At 39.2% G+C, this 16,462-nt stretch overlaps 1 protein-coding gene across 1 annotated transcript in view; it reads left to right on the plus strand.

The window, feature by feature from the left end:
• PAK1 (p21 (RAC1) activated kinase 1) overlaps positions 1-16,462 on the plus strand; it is a gene marked incomplete at its 3' end in the record, with an annotated part of 203,087 nt that overhangs the window by 98,404 nt on the left and 88,221 nt on the right. The window contains exons 3-5 of the mRNA XM_082844295.1: positions 6,849-6,949; positions 7,456-7,603; positions 11,618-11,655. Of these exons, the coding sequence (XP_082700421.1) occupies positions 6,849-6,949; positions 7,456-7,603; positions 11,618-11,655 (287 nt within the window). The remainder of the gene's footprint in view (positions 1-6,848; positions 6,950-7,455; positions 7,604-11,617; positions 11,656-16,462) is intronic.

The following is a 16,462-nucleotide window of genomic DNA, read 5'->3' on the forward strand; positions in this document are numbered from 1 at the left end:
GCACTGCAGCCTGGGATTTTGTAATGTCAGCCTCATTTCCCGTGCTACCAGGAAGCCAAAGGGACTTGGCCAAAGATAGGGTTAATATTAGGATGGATGGTTTTGCAGGCTTCTTTTTTCACTTTATTTCCTCAAGTCTGTGATCTCTAGTTTCATGAAATCAGATGATTCGTTCTTCTTTTTCCTTAGCCACAGTTTCTAAACTGTCTTAATGAGTGGGTTGGGAAATCTTACTCTGACACTTTCTTTTATTAATGATAACTCATGTGTGTAAAGCTCTCTAGCTTCTACACAGCACGTACATTTTCTTTATCTTTGTTAATCCTTAAAATAATAAGAACAATAGTAATAAAAATAGTAATAACAAATAGTACTAACACAGTAGTAATAACCATAAAAAGTAACAGCAGTAACCGAGCTACTATTTATTGAATGCCTGTTAGTTACCACATATTATATTAGGAACTTTGATGTTTGTGAAATGTGCCAATTTTTCAGGGAGATAAATATTTCACTTTGTAGACAGTAAACTGAGGTAGTTCAGTTTGAGTAACTTGCCCAAGGTCATCTGGTTAGGAGTGGCTGATCTGCGATTATAGCTTGTTTCTATGATTCCAGGGACCTTTCCACTATACAACCCTGATACTCTTGTGCTCAGAGAGTCAAGGTCTTGCCCAAGGTCATATGCTACATGGTTGCGGTGCATGGAGTCTGCATTTGAACAATTGTCTCTTGACTTCTGGACTGTGCTCTTTAATTCTTCTAAGTCCTCAGACACCATGTACTGTTTGAAGGCTCCCATCCTAGAGATGTTCAGACTAATGCCTTTAGTAGAACTGATTTGGTTAGTTCTTTTAACTTATTTTAAAACAAATTTGCATTTAATGACCTCCATTCATATTCACTTAGTCTGCAGAAGGCATAGTGCATGTAGAAGCAGCTATATTGGAGTTCAGGCACTGGAGGTTATCACCATTGACCATCCCTAATTTTGGGACCTTTGGTAAGTTGCTCTACCTTCCTTCACCTCACTTATCTTACCCGTAGTATGGGTACATAATAGTATTTATCTCAGAGAGTTGCTGAATGGATTTATAAGACTAAAGATGTGAAAAAGGTTATGCAAACTGCAGCTTTATTAAGAGTTGGAAGTAATTTTGTGGCTATTATTGCTTGCAGTCATGGTTTTCTTTTGGAATCTGTGATTAACACTTAAGAGTTGTTATGAGATTTACAAAAGAACAACTCTTAATGGGATTCCTCCAAGATAGAATTAAAGAATGGTCCTGGGGTAAAATACCTTTCTCTTCCTACATATAGCCTGTATTTCCTGTTGGTTTAGATAGGGCTATTAGGCCAGATTAAAGAATTTGTGCACTGAGGCTAAACAGACCCAAGGAGAGGTTTCCTAAGGAGCTCTCAAGAGTTCTCTGTAATGTCAGAAGCAGGATTCTAAGCTCTGGACGTGGGCCTGGACCTCTGGAACAAATACTCTATTTGAAACTGAGGCCAAAAAGGTAAGCCTCTTAAAACTACAAATGTCAGATACTCTTTATGTGTTCATGTGTTAAGTGATTTCACTTCCCTGGGGCTCTTTTCTATAGGCTATTCATCCTCTGAGCCACTGTCTTTCTGTGTTTCCATTACCGAAGTTTGTTTTGTATTTGACATTCCGTGCCTGTGATGGTATATTATATGGCATATTAATAGCATATCATAGAAATAATATATAAAATACAAGTTATATAACTATAAAACAAAAATCTAAGTAAAACATAAAAATAATCTAAGTAAAGCATAAAAATAACATAAGTGTTCTTCTCTACAATCTTTTAATTGACTAGATCAGAGGAAATTTAGGAACAGAAAGCAATTCCAAAGCCCTGCGACATGTCCCATGCATTCTAGCTATGAGTAAGACAGATGGACTTATGTCATAAATGAACCATTTATGAACCGTAATAAACCGTTCCCTTTCTCAAAGCAGCTGCTTCTGGAAGGGAAATTGCCAAGTGTAAAAATAGCTTAAACCCTAGCAATTGGCATGTAGGCAAATGGTTCTCACTAAGATACTAAGGAAAGAACCTTTGGAATCAGACCTGGGTTCAAATCCCAGCTCTTACTAGCTGTATGAGCTTGAGCAAATTATTTAACTGCTTTTTAGTTTCCTCATCTGTAAAATGACAGTAGTAATAATGTATCCCATAGGATTATAAGAATTAAGGAAAATATTTTATGGTTGTAGTATCTTATACATGGTAAGTTCTTATTTAATATCATTTCTTCTCATTATAACAAAGTATGTTTTCTTGATTCAACTTGAAATTCTTTAGGGGAGGTAAAGTAGTAGAATGTAAAGGTCCTTGGCTCTTGACGCCACACTTTTTGAATTTGAATTACTTCAAGAACTGTAGGCAGGTCCATGCTTCAATTTCCTAATCTCCAGGTAAGGTTGACTCTCAGGATTGTGGTGATTATATGAGATGATGTATATGAAGTACCTATTAAAACTGTGGGATGCTGTGTCAGGAAGAAATGTAGATACAGGGCTTTGAGAGTGCTGATCTTTCTGTTTTCAGAAAGATTTGGAGTGTAGGAGCTGAAAGGGCACTTAAGATCATCTAGTTCATTCTCCCCATTGTTCAGATGAGAAAGCTGAGCACCTGGACTGTATGGTGTGGTAGAGGCAAAACTGGCCTGGATTCTAGACCTTCTTGTGTGTCCCCCCCCCACCCACCGCCGCCCCCTGCATTTTGCTGCCTTTCATCAGGGTTATATTGGGTCTGTGGAGGCATTAGGACCTCAGAATATCTTTTGGCCAGTGTGCTGAGCTACCACAGAGCAGGATTTTAAAACGGGATTGTGAAAATCATGTCAGAGCTGATAAAAATGGAACATTTATTCCTGCCCTGGAGAGAATTTGCATGTCTTAGGCAGATTCCTTAGACTCCTTGTCAAGTTGAGTTAGGTGTCTGATTGTTTGTTCCTTTCTTCACTCTGTGTCTGAGCGCCTATTTTATGCCTGGCTTTTGCTGGCTGTTGGGGATTCATGATAAATTAGACATGGCCCCTGAACTTAGAATTCAGTTTGGTTGGAAAAATAGACCCTTAAAATAGGCAATTACTATAATGGTGCTGTGGGAACAGAGGGGAGGGTGAAGAACTCCCCAACCTAGAGATCAGGGAAGACTTCACAGAAGAGATGACCTTTAAGCTGAGACCTGACGAGGATAAATAAAAGGGTTTGTGTGGTGAGGTGGCAAGGGAAGGGAAAGGGAAAGGCAGGATTCACAGGCAAAGGGAGTAACTTGAGACAATAGGAAGAGGTGTGAAAGAGCCCATTACGTTTGGTGAACGATCACTGGTTCAGTGGTGTAGAATGTGTGAAACGTAAGTACAGGCATGCCTTGGAGATACTGTGGGTTTAGTTCCAGTTTTATTGTGATGCTCACTACCACAATAAAGTGAGCATCACAATAAAAAGAGTCACATGAATTTTTTTGGTTTCCAAATGCATATAGAACTTATGTTTACACTATACTGTAGTCTATTAAGTGTACATTTATGTTTAAACAATGTACATACCTTAATTAAAAAATATTTTATTGCGGGCTTCCCTGATGGCACAGTGGTTGAGAGTCTGCCTGCCGACGCAGGGGACACGGGTTTGTGATCCGGTCGGGGAAGATCCTGCATGCCGTGGAGCGGCTGGGCCCGTGAGCCATGGCCACTGAGCCTGCACGTCCGGAGCCTGTGCTCCTCAACGGGAGAGGCCACGACAGTGAGCGGCCCACGTACTGCAAAAAAAAAAAAAAACAAAAAAAACTTTATTGCTAAAATATGCTAACCATCATCTGACAATGCAAGGTTGCCACAAATCGTCAATTTGTAAAAGGTATAATATCTGTGAAGTGCAGTAACTCCAAGCACAGTAAAACGAGGTATGCCTGTAGTGGGAGATAAAGAAGATGTAAGTCTGTAGAGCAGAGTTCTCAAAGTCTTTAAAAAGAAGAGTTTATTTTTTAGAGCAGTTTTAGGTTCACAGCAATATTGAGTGGAAAGTACAAAGATTTCCTATAAACCTCCTGCCCACACATATGTACAACTTACCTCACTACCAATATCCTATACCGGGGTGGTACATTACAATAGATGAACCTACATCAACACATCATTTTCACCTTAAGTCTGTATTTTACGTTAGAGTTCACTCTTGGTGTTGTACATCTATGAGTTGAACAAGTGTATGTATATAAAGACAAATATCCACCATTATAGTATCATATAGAATAGTTTCACCACCCTAAAATTCCTCTGTGTTCTGGTAATTCACCCCTCCTTCCCCTCAAATCTGTGGCAACCACTGACCCTTAATACTGTCTCCATAGTTTTACCTTTTCCAGAATGTCAGATAGTTGGAAGCATAGGGTATATAGTCTTTTCAGACTGGTTTCTTTCACCTAGTAATATGTATTTAAGGTTCCTCATTATCTTTTCATGGCTTGATAGCTCATTTCTTCTTAGTGCTGAATAATATTCCATTTTCTGGATGTATCACAGTTTACTTATCCATTCACCTATGGAAGGACACCTTGGTTGCTTCCAAGTTTTGGTAATTATGAATAGAGCTGCTGCAAACATCCACGTGAAAGTTTTTGTGTGAACAAGTTATCAGCTCCTTTGGGTAAATAACGAAGGAGCACGAAGGCTGGATTGTATGGTAAGAGTATGTTTAATTTTGTGAGAAACTGCCAACGTGTCTTAGTGACTGTACCATTTTGCATTCCCACTACTAATGAATGAAAATTCTTGTTGCCCCATATTCTTGTTAGTATTTGGTGTTGTCAGTTTTGGATTTTGGCCATTCTGATAGGTGTGTAGTGGTTTTTCATTGTTGTTTTAATTGCAGTTCCCTAATGAAATACAATATTGAGTATCTTTTCTATCTATATCTTCTTTGGTGACGTGTCTCTTCAGGTCTTTTGCGTATTTCATTAATTGCGTTTTCTTATTGTTGAGGGTTTTCTTGTGTATGAAATTATAGCTTTTATTTTTAAAATTTTTATTGGGGTGTAGTTGACTTACAATGTTTTGTTAGTTTCAGGTGTACAGCAAAGTGAATCTGGTATACATACACATATATCCATTCTTTTTTAGATTCTTTTCTAAAAGCATAGTAATAATATATATTACTATTATATAATGTAATATATGCCATTACAGAGTATTGAGTAGCGTTCCCTGTGCTGTACAGTAGGTCCTTATTAGTTATCTATTTTATATACAGTAGTGTAAGAGAATACAAAGGCCTTGGGGTTGGGAGGCCGAAGACCTCAGTCCTGGCCCCAGATCTGCTTCTAACTTGCTCTGTAACATTGGACAGGCTACTTAACTTCTTGGAACCTCTGGCTTCTTCTGTCATATGGGCACCAAAATCACTACCCTGCTTGTCACACAGTTGTTTTGAGGCTCCAGTGGACTAGGTCTAGCTAATACCAAGGCCAGAAAGTCTTTTGAGTTGGAAAAGGATTATATTTGCTAGAGCTGCTGCAACAAATTACCACAAACTAGGGGTCTTAAATAACAGAAATTTATTGTTTCAGTTTTGGAGGCTAGAAGTCCAAGATGAAGGTGTTTGTAGGGTTGGTTCCTTCTGATACCTGTGAGGAAAAATCTGTTCCATTCCTGTCCCCTAGCTTCTGGTGATTTGTTGGGCTTGAAGAAGCATTGCTCTGATCTCTGTCTTTATCTTCATAAGGTGTTCTCCTTGTGTACGTTTGTCTTCAAATATCCCCTTTTTATATGGACATTGACTGGATTAGGGGGCTGAACCTACTCCAATTTGACCTAATCATATTTTAAATAATTATATCTGCAATGGCTCTGTTTCCAAATAAAGTCACATTCTGAGGTACTGGGAGTTAAGAACATATGAATCTTGGCGGAATACAAGGGTATGACAAGGGCATGACAACTCTTTAAATATTGAAGCTTTTTATGCCAGATCAGCAGAACCTTAGTGAACACCTACTGTATGCAACACCCTTGATGATTACAAATATTCAGACTTAGTGATTCTTTAAGTTTGTAGCCTAGGGAAGCAGCATAGTAGAGTGGTTTAGTGCTCAGGGCCTGGGCCAGACGGCCTGGATTTGGGTCTGACTGCTGCCAGTTACTATCCAGTTGATCTTGGGCAAATAACTTAGTCTCTGTGCTTCAGTTTCTTTATCTGCAGAATAAGGATGACAGTACCTAACTACAGGGTTGTTGTGAGGCTACAGTGAATATTAATAAAGAACTTGAATTAATTCATAAGATACAAGGATATACTTTACAGCACAGGGCATATAGCCAATATTTTATAACAACTTTAAATGGAGTATAATCTATACAAATATTGAATTACAGTGTTGTTCACCTGAAACTAATATAATATTGTAAATCAACTATAATAGAAAAAAGAAGGAACTTGAATCATGGCACATGATAAAATATTAGCTATTCCTTTAATTAAAACAATTTCCAAATCTAAAATTCTGTAATGTAGAGAACCTTAAAGTGGTCCATAGTCAAGGATCAAACAAGCAGAAGCAGGTTATATAAGCTCATAGAATGTAGGATGTCTGGGTTGGAAGGCTCTTTAGAGACCATCTACTTGAGTCTTCTCATTTTGCAGATGGGGAAACCAGGGTTCAGAAAAAAGGAAGTGACTTGCTCTGGGTCAACTGACTCATTTGTATCACAGTCCTTGGCCTCTAAAGGAGCTTAGAGCTCAACAAAGAGCTAAATAAGCCTAAAAATGTAGTAATGTCCTTGTTTTTATCTCCTTTTTCCTGTTTCTCTTACAGCAAATAAAAAGAAGGAGAAGGAACGGCCAGAGATTTCTCTTCCTTCAGATTTTGAGCACACGATTCACGTTGGTTTTGATGCTGTCACAGGCGAGTTTACAGTAAGTCCTGGGTCACAGAAAGACATTTGGTCTTTCAGAGTTCTGGCTATGCACTGTTAGATTTAATCCTTTCCAGACTGCCTGATGCCTCTATCTTTGCCCGAGACCCTCATTCCTATCTTCTTATAGTAATGAGAGGGACACGTTCCTCCCCTCCAGAATTGTACTAGAGAAGCCATTGAATCTCTATTCCTTAAATAGACCTCGGTTAAGTGGCCCCTTGGCATCAGGCTCTGTGCTGGGCACTGATGATCCAGAGACAAATCAGACATGATTCCTGCTGTAAAGGAGGAATAGCCTGGTGAAGGGGCAAATACCACAAGAAATGACAGATATAGTAAGAGATGTGTTATAAGAGAGACCAGTGTAGAACTCTGAGGGCAGAGAGAGAAAGGAATGACTAAAGCCATCTTTAGCTGCCATCAGTTATCAGAGTTAGTTCTGAATTTCATTCAGGGTCCCCTGTGATTATGCCTTGCTGACAGCCTTGCATGTCTCTCTTATAGGGGATGCCAGAGCAGTGGGCCCGCTTGCTTCAGACATCAAATATCACCAAGTCGGAGCAGAAGAAAAACCCACAGGCTGTCCTGGATGTATTAGAATTTTATAACTCAAAGAAGACCTCCAACAGCCAGAAGTACATGAGCTTTACAGGTATGGGGATTGTGTCCAGGGCAGTCTAGGAAAAAAGAGGTTTTCATCTTAGTAGATGCCTATTGGTGTGGGGTGGAGGAAGAAAGTATCAGAAAGAGTGGAGATGGCACGTTCACTAAGATGGAATTTTGGAATTTGAGAGCCAAGGTGATGGGTTTTTGCATCAAACTTGAGTCTTTACTCTGAAACTGCATGTTTTGAAAAAGTACTGTGATATTACGTGTTAAGAACATAGACTTTGTGCTAGAAGATCTAGATTCTGATACTCACTATGTTCTAGTAGTCAGTTCATTTCTTTGAGCTTCAAAATGAGAATAATAATTCCTATCTCAAGAGGTTGTAATGAGGATAAATGAGCTCATTGATACGAAAGTTCTTTATAGGTTGCAAAATGGCACCATGAAAATGTAGCCATCATTATCATCGTTTTCAATATCAGTAGGTTATGTGATAACCCAGTTAAGTAGGCAAGCCCAATTTCTTCCTCAAGGAACTGATTTTTATCAGTCCAATCAGTCCAATGAAAAACTGGCCAGTAATAATAAATGTTCTTTAGATGTACTCTTTCTATATGTATAAGGGACTGTGTTTTTCAGAATGTTTTTAATTGCAGAATTGGGATTAGAATCCAGGTCTCCTAATTCCTAGACCAGTACCTTTTCAGTTTACCACTTGCTTCTAGTAACTCTATTTGGAGCACCTCCTTCCATAGCAGAGAGATTTTTCTTTTCTTAGGCAAGTCATAGGAAGGCCTACATTTCTGGAAACTTGCCTTGTATATAGCATCTTAGAATGTTAGGGCAAGAAGTATCTTTAGTATATACCACTTCCAGTTTCCCCTTGTTTTGCAAACTTTAGAGCCCAAAATGCCTTTCTGATGTGGCTAAATTAGTGATCTCTTAACCACTGGTCTTAACTCTGAGTCCAGTGCTTTTTCTGGTGTTCATGCTGTCTCTTTCAAAGGGCACTATTGTTGGGAAAGGTGAGAACCGGGATGAACTAGCTAATTTTGAAGGATGCTTTCCCCAGCAAGTATCTGGCTTGCAGCAAAGGGCACAGATGGTGAGGATGACAGACTGCAGCTTTGCTCATGCTGCATAGTGGTGCCCAGTAGAGTGTCATACATGTTCCTAGCATGTTTCCTTCCTGATATCTGGCTCCGCTGGGTCTGTATCACTTCTTCCATTGAGGGACTGGGTCATTCCAAGGCAGTATTGGGGTTGAGGGGTGATGGGTAGGAAAGTTTTCTAGATTACGGCTTGTGTTTTCAAGAGTTTGTCGTGGAGACTTCAGATTAGAAGCTGGCTTTGAAAGCTTCAGCAGCAAAGTCTTTCGAAGAATCTGTTTTTATGTATATGTGTGTAGATGTGTACAAATACTATTTATGTATATGGAAGCATAGCTATGTGGAATTAGCTGTTTGGAATTAAAGTCCACTTAAGTATTTATGAGTGAATATGGGTATAGATATACACATTCAGGTAATTGTGTATATGTTCCTCCATGCATGCATAAATGAATAACATTGAGTGTATATGTATAGAATGTATAGATATGTGTCCATACAGCTATTTCTGTGTGTATAAATTTGTGCAAATATGTGTGTGTGTGTGTGTGTGTGCACATGCACACACACGTGAGGGATTTTTTGTTTTCTGTAAGTTGAAGACCAAGGCAACTCCAAGCAAAACTGTATATTTGGCACTTTTTAAAAAAATTTTTTTAAATTGAAGTATAGTTGATTTACAATGTTGTGTTAATTACTGCTGTACAGCAAAGTGATTCGGTTATAAATACATTCTTTTTTAAAATATTCTTTTCCATTATGGTTTTTCATAGGATACTCATTATAGTTATCTGTATTATACGCAGGACCTTGTTGTTTATGGCACAGTTATTTTTTTATTTTTTATTTTTTGTGGTACGCGGGCCTCTCACTGTTGTGGCCTCTCCCGTTGCGCAGCACAGGCTCCGGACATGCAGGCTCAGTCAGTGGTCATGACGCACGGGCCCAGCCGCTCTGCGGCATGTGGGATCCTCCCGGACCGGGGCACGAACCCGCGTCCCCTGCATCGGCAGGCGGACTCTCAACCACTGCGCCACCAGGGAAGCCCTGGCACAGTTATTTTTAATGTCCTATCTCTCATTTTCCTATTTCCTTTCTTCTCATACTATTAATTATGATAACACTACTTCAATTTGTACATGCTTGCACATAAACCATCTCATTGGATTCTCATGACGGCCTTGGGAGATTGGAAATGCAAGGGCATTATCCCCATTTTGCAGACTCAGGGAAATTAATTAGGCTCAGGGAAATTAAGTGACTTATTCACAGAACCTCAACATATCAGTTGAGTGATATACCAGTGTTGGAAGTGTGTTTTCAACTTGGGCCTTTAAATCCTTCGCTGTCTAAAAGCCCAAGCACAATCCTCCGTGCCAATTTTTTGTTAAGTTTCCTGTCTTTTCATCACTTTATTTTCTGTACCAACTAGTAGCTAATGTGATAAGCAAAGCCTAGACTAGCTTGACAGTGCCAGGTTCTGGGTTTTAGCCCTACTTTGCGACTGATTTATGTAACCTTGAACCAGTTTCTTTTCCTCTGAACCCTAGTTTATTTATTTGTAAAATGAAGGGATTGCAAGTACTTTCTGCTCTGTCATTCTGTGCTATGGAATTTGATTTTTATATACAGAAATTGTACATCCCATTTTAAAGGAGCAAACGTACTTATTTTTTATATGGTGGAGATATATTTATTACAGAATACCCAGTCCTCAAAAATACTAGCAGTACATAAGTTTAGGGGTGGTGCAAGGAAGGCATAGTATTGCACTTGGTATAGAATGTGCTTTTGGACAAGAAAAACAAGTGAATTATGTTTAAGCTATATCCTGAATTGATTTATCCAGAGTACAGCTGGCTATTCAGGGTTTAAGAACATATTGTCACAGTTTATGGGTTCATAATTTGTCATAGGACCAAAGAAGCTATACCTGATACTTTCATGTATGATGGAATTGAGATCTTGGACATTCTCTGGGCTTGTTTCTTGGTGAGGAAGATATAGGATTTGATATAATATTTCTTCTCCTTAATTCCCATTGGTGGTGAACTGGTGAAATCAATTTCTCCTTGGACTTTTAGGAATTAAAGAATAAATCCAAACGCAATACTTGATCTTTAAACTTATTTTCTTGCTAAGATTTCCATTGGGTCTGTTTCATAGTTATCAAGTCTAAGATATCATTGATTGTAAGGTGCATTGTTATTTTACATGCCCCAAAAGAAAAAGAAGCTGCCAATTAAATCACGAAATACTTTTGACTGTAGGACACATCTCTTTCTGAGATGTTAATGTGAAAAAATACATGTCTCGGAATTAATAAAATATGGTGATTATCTGATTGAAGGAGCTTGGACCTATTCTTAGAAATAAGACCCTGGCTTTAATTATACTTGCCATGACTAATGCATCTCTTTTCCTAAGGCTTAGTCTTTCTCTCCTTGTGGGGAATAGACATGGATGTAGAAGGATCCTTTCCAAAAGCTAAAGCCACATGCTGGTCATGATTTGTTATAGATGGCTCAGGGTGATGCCAGCCAGGAGTTCTTTCCCTTTCTCTTAGAATGCAGGAAATTTCCTTGATCATTGAGGCCTGATGATGTGGATATAGTTCTAACCTAGTATTTAGAATTAGACCAGGATTCAAATCTTGACTCCTAATAACCTTTGTGTTAAGTAATTTGTGGACAAATTACTTCTCTTCTCTGAACATCAGTTTCCAAATCTGTGAAAGTGGACATACTAATAGTACTGAGAGCTGTAGTGAGGATTAGAGGACGTAATGTGTATAATGTGTTTAAAATGGTGTTGGGCCTGTAGTACCAGTAACACTGTTATTATTCTGAGCTTGGCAAGTGCTTTAGTGAATAGGCTTCCTTAGGTCTCAAGAAAGGATTAACTGTAATTGTTTACTGACTGAGTCCCTTGTCTTTTTCCTTTTGCAGATAAATCAGCTGAGGATTATAATTCTTCTAACACTTTGGTAAGCCTTTATTTCCTCTATTCTGATGTGGGCAGGTATGATTTTTAGGGATCAAGTCAAGTGTGGTAGCTGCAGAGCCTGGGCTGGGGGGTACTCATCTTGGTCACTTTCCCACCCTGGGCCTCAGAGTAAAGGAATTGGACTTAATAAACAATAAGCATCCCTTCCAGCTTTAATTTATGAATGCTCTAGAAATCCTAACCCTGGAACCAGAAGAACTGGCTGCTAGGCTCAATTTTCAGTTTTCACTTTGACCCTTAGGAAAGCCAGTTTGCCCTTCTGAGCTTCAGTTTTTTCATCAATAAATGAGAATGATACACTTTACTTAGAGATATCTTCAAATAGCTGCATTTAGAGGAGAATTCTTTCTTTTGGGTTGGTTGGGTCTCCAAAACCAGGATTAGGGCTAATTGTTGAAGGGAGCAGATCCTGTTAATTTAAGGTCATTCATTCTGTCCTGTGAAGTTGTAGTGAATGCCCTATCACTTGAAGGAATGTGATAGGAGTCATTGGTGACCTCAAAGGTCCCTCTGCCCTTCATAACTTACAAATTCTGTTTTCTAAGGCAGATTATAAGATGAGATGCTGATGTATCCGAAAGGATCTTAATGGCTATTAAGCTGTGACTTATATACTAGAATACTGCTATTCTTTATATCCAGTGTTGTCTCTTGTGCAAAGTTGGTTATTTCATGTTGATTTACTAAACATTTGCAAAGCCCCTATTCTATGCCAGGTCCTGTGTGGAGAAGTGGCAATATAGGGATGAATCAGACATTATCCCAACTCCTAAGAATCTCCCAATCCTGTAAGTGACATGAAGGCACAAACAGTTACAGTGCAGCGTGCTAAAACTTCATGAGGCCAGGAGCTATGTTTGACTTGTCAATTACTGGATCCCTGGCATCTGGCAAGTAACAATTTACTGAATAAAAGATTGGGTGTATAAAGAAAGCTTCTTGATGGTGCAGTCTGAGCTGAATTAGTTATCTTGGGGAAGAATTATGAAGAGACAAGCGTATTCCTGACAGAGAATAATTAGCATGTGCCAACACAAGGAGGTTCGTGAGGTAGGCTTGTACAGAGAACTGCAAGTGGTTTGTCATGATTGGAATGTGAAGTGTGAAGAGACTAGAGGTGGCTGGTGGGGAGGGGAGGGGAGGGGAGGCAGGTCAGATCATGTAGGAATTTTAACTTTATCTTAAAGGTAATGAGAAGCTATTGAAGAATTTTAAGTGGGGGAGTCATACATTCTAACACAATACTGAGTCACCATCCAAATACTTTGAACCATGCTTCCAGCAATGGGGATTGGTTTATTCTGAGTCATTTATACTGTAATCGATGATAAAAAATGTTCATATGTCCATTGCCTTGTCGCATACTGAGTCCTTTCTTATTCACTACCTCTTTTAATCTTCATAGGAGTTTAATGAGGTGGGTTATTATCCTTGTATAATCGATGATAAAACTGAAATTGAGAATGGTTAATGGCAGTAGGTATCTGATTCCCAGTCTGCATCGCTTTCCCCTGATTCATTCTTTCATCAAATGGAATAGACACAATTAAAAGGTGGGGAAGAATTTGCTAATGTTAAGATCCTTGGGAGTTTCTCCCCATTATTGAACTGCAAATTATTGAAGAAGGGACCTTAACCAAAGCTGAGCTGTGCCTTGTGGCACAAATGTCTTTATGCCTTTATAGGAGGAGTAACAGCTATTATTTATCGTGTAGCTAATATGTGCCAGGCAGTGTGCTAGTAACTTTATGTATGTTAGCATAATTAGTCCTCACAATTACTTAGTGAAGAGATTAGCATCCCCACTTCACAGGTAGGAAAACAGACTTTCCTGAAGGCTCATAATTGCTATTGTGGCACAACCAGATTAGAACTAGGGTCGTCTGAGTCCCTGTCCTGGATTTTTTTCACTGTGGCAGGGAACTGAGAAAGACGATGTCAGAGAGGTCTTATAAAGGAGATGGCAGTAAAGCCTTAGCTCTGTTGTTCCTTAGTGAGGAGGAGGGGCCCTGGGGCTCATGCCATATGGCAGAGAGGATGACACCTGCTTGGTAAAAACCTGTACTGGTTTGCCAGGCTGTAAAGGACATTTTTCTCCCCAACTCAGAATTTTCCCTGTGGCTCAGTCCTCTTTATTTTCTTACTAGTTTCACATGGGGGATATGGTTTGTACTGTGGTAGTATTGCATTGTTTTCCATATTGGTTTCACACAGATCTTTCCAATTGATTTGGGAAATAATTGGATGAGATTATAACCTCCATGACACAAGTTAAGAAATTGGGACTCAGAGAGATTATGTGACTTGCTCCCTATCCTTGAATGAATTAGTAGTAGAAACCAATACAAAATTCAGTTCTCCTCAGCATTCATTTATACATTCATGCCATAGGTATTTACTTAGCACTTTCTTTGTGCCCCGGTGTTAGTGATACACAGATAAATTTTACACTGTCTTAGTCCTTGAGAAAAAATTAACAACAGAATAGAAGGATAAGGGCTGCAAGAGGGGTACATGAATAATGTACCATGGGGGTCATATTTGATGGAGTGATTTATTCTGCTTGGTAGTACAGAACAGTTTGCACAAGGTTCTTGGGCCCTACGATTTGTTCATTTAATAAACATAACCTTTAAGGTTTCTTCTAGCTCGAAAATTCTTTTATTTGTGGCTCATTGGTCTGAGATATATCTCCCAGATTACATAGCACTTAAGTGCCTGAATTCTCATTTATAAAATGATCACCTATTATGTGATAGGCTCTTTGAGTGCTTAAGATCAAGGGCAGGTAAGGTCATTGCTCTTGATCTTACAGTTTAGTGAGGAATCAGAACACATAAACAAGGATTGATAATACAGTTTCAGGTAAACATAGGCAATGATACTAGCCAGAGAAAAGGGCAATCAATGCTTTCTTGTGTGAGGTAGCATGAACAAATGCCAAGTTGTTAAGGATCCATCATGTCAGGCAAAAGAACTTGGACTGTGTGCTGGAGCTAAGAAAGTATTTTATTTTATTTAATTTTTATTTTTTTAATATCTTTATTGGAGTATAATTGCTTTACTATGGTGTGTTAGTTTCTGCTTTATAAGTGAATCAGCTATACATATACATATATCCCCATATCTCCTCCCTCTTGCGTCTCACTCCCACCCTCCCTATCCCACCCCCTAGGTGGTCACAAAGTACTGAGCTGATCTCCCTGTGCTATGTGGCTGCTTCCCACTAGCTATCTATTTTACATTTGGTAGTATATATAAGTCCATGCCACTCTCTCACTTCATCCCAGCTTACCCTTCCCCCTCCCCGTGTCCTCAAATCCATTCTCTATGTCTGCGACTTTATTCCTGGCCTGCCCCTAGGTTCTTCAGAACCATTTTTTTTTCTTTTAGACTCCATATATATGTGTTAGTGTACGGTATTTGTTTTTCTCTTTCTGACTTACTTCACTCTGTATGACAGACTCTAGGTCCGTTCACCTCACTACAGATAACTCAATTTCGTTTCTTTTTATGGCTTAGTAATATTCCATTGTATATATGTACTACATCTTTATCCATTCATCTGTCGATGGACACTTAGGTTGCTTCCATGTCCTGGCTATTGTAAATAGAGCTGCGGTGAACATTGTGGTACATGACTCTTTTTGAATTATGGTTTTCTCAGGGTATATGCCCAGTAGTGGGATTGCTGGGTCATATGGCAGTTCTATTTTTAGTGTGTGTTTTTTTTTTTTTGTGGTACGCGGGCCTCTCACCATTGCAGCCTCTCCCGTTGTGGAGCACAGGCTCTGGACGTGCAGGCTCCAGAAGCGCAGGCCCAACGGCCATGGCTCACGGGCCCAGCTGCTCCGCGGCATGTGGGATCTTCCCAGAACAGAGCACGAACCCGTGTCCCCTGCATCGGCAGGTGGACTCTCAACCACTGTGCCACCAGGGAAGCACCTATTTTTAGTGTTTTAAGGAGCCTCCATACTGTTCTCCACAGTGGCTGTATCAATTTACATTCCCACCAACAGTGCAAGAGGGTTCCCTTTTCTCCACACCCTCTCCAGCATTTATTATTTGTAGATTTTTTGATGATTGCCGTTCTGATTGGTGTGAGGTGATACCTCACTGTAGTTCTGACTTGCATTTCTCTAATGATTAGTAATGTTGAGCATTCTTCCATGTGTCTGTTGGCAATCTGTTTATTTTCTTTGGAGAAATGTCTATTTAGGTCTTCTGCCCATTTTTGGATTGGGTTGTTTGTTTTTTTTGATATTGAGCTTCATGAGCTGCTTGTAAATTTTGGAGATTAATCCTTTGTCAGTTGCTTCATTTGCAAATATTTTCTCCCATTCTGAGGGTTGTCTTTTGGTCTTGTTTATGGTTTCCTTTGCTGTGCAAAAGCTTTTAAGTTTCATTAGGTCCCATTTGTTTATTTTTGTTTTCATTTCCATTTGCCTAGGAGGTTGGTCAAAAAGGATCTTGCTGTGATTTATGTCATAGAGTGTTCTGCCTGTTTTCCTCTCAGAGTTTTATAGTGCCTGGCCTTAAATTTAGGTCTTTAATCCATTTGGAGTTTATTTTTGTATATGGTGTTAAGGAGTGTTCTAATTTCATTCTTTTACATGTAGTTGTCCAGTTTTCCCAGCACCACTTACTGAAGAGGCTATCTTTTCTCCATTATATATTCTTGTCTTCTTTATTGAAAATAAGGTGACCATATGTGCATGGGTTTATCTCTGGGCTTTCTATCCTGTTCCATTGATCTATATTTCTGATTTTATGCCAGTACCATACTG

Source organism: Leucopleurus acutus (genome assembly GCF_964270905.1).
Source record: "Leucopleurus acutus genome assembly, chromosome: 8".
NCBI classification, from domain to species: Eukaryota; Metazoa; Chordata; class Mammalia; order Artiodactyla; family Delphinidae; genus Leucopleurus; species Leucopleurus acutus.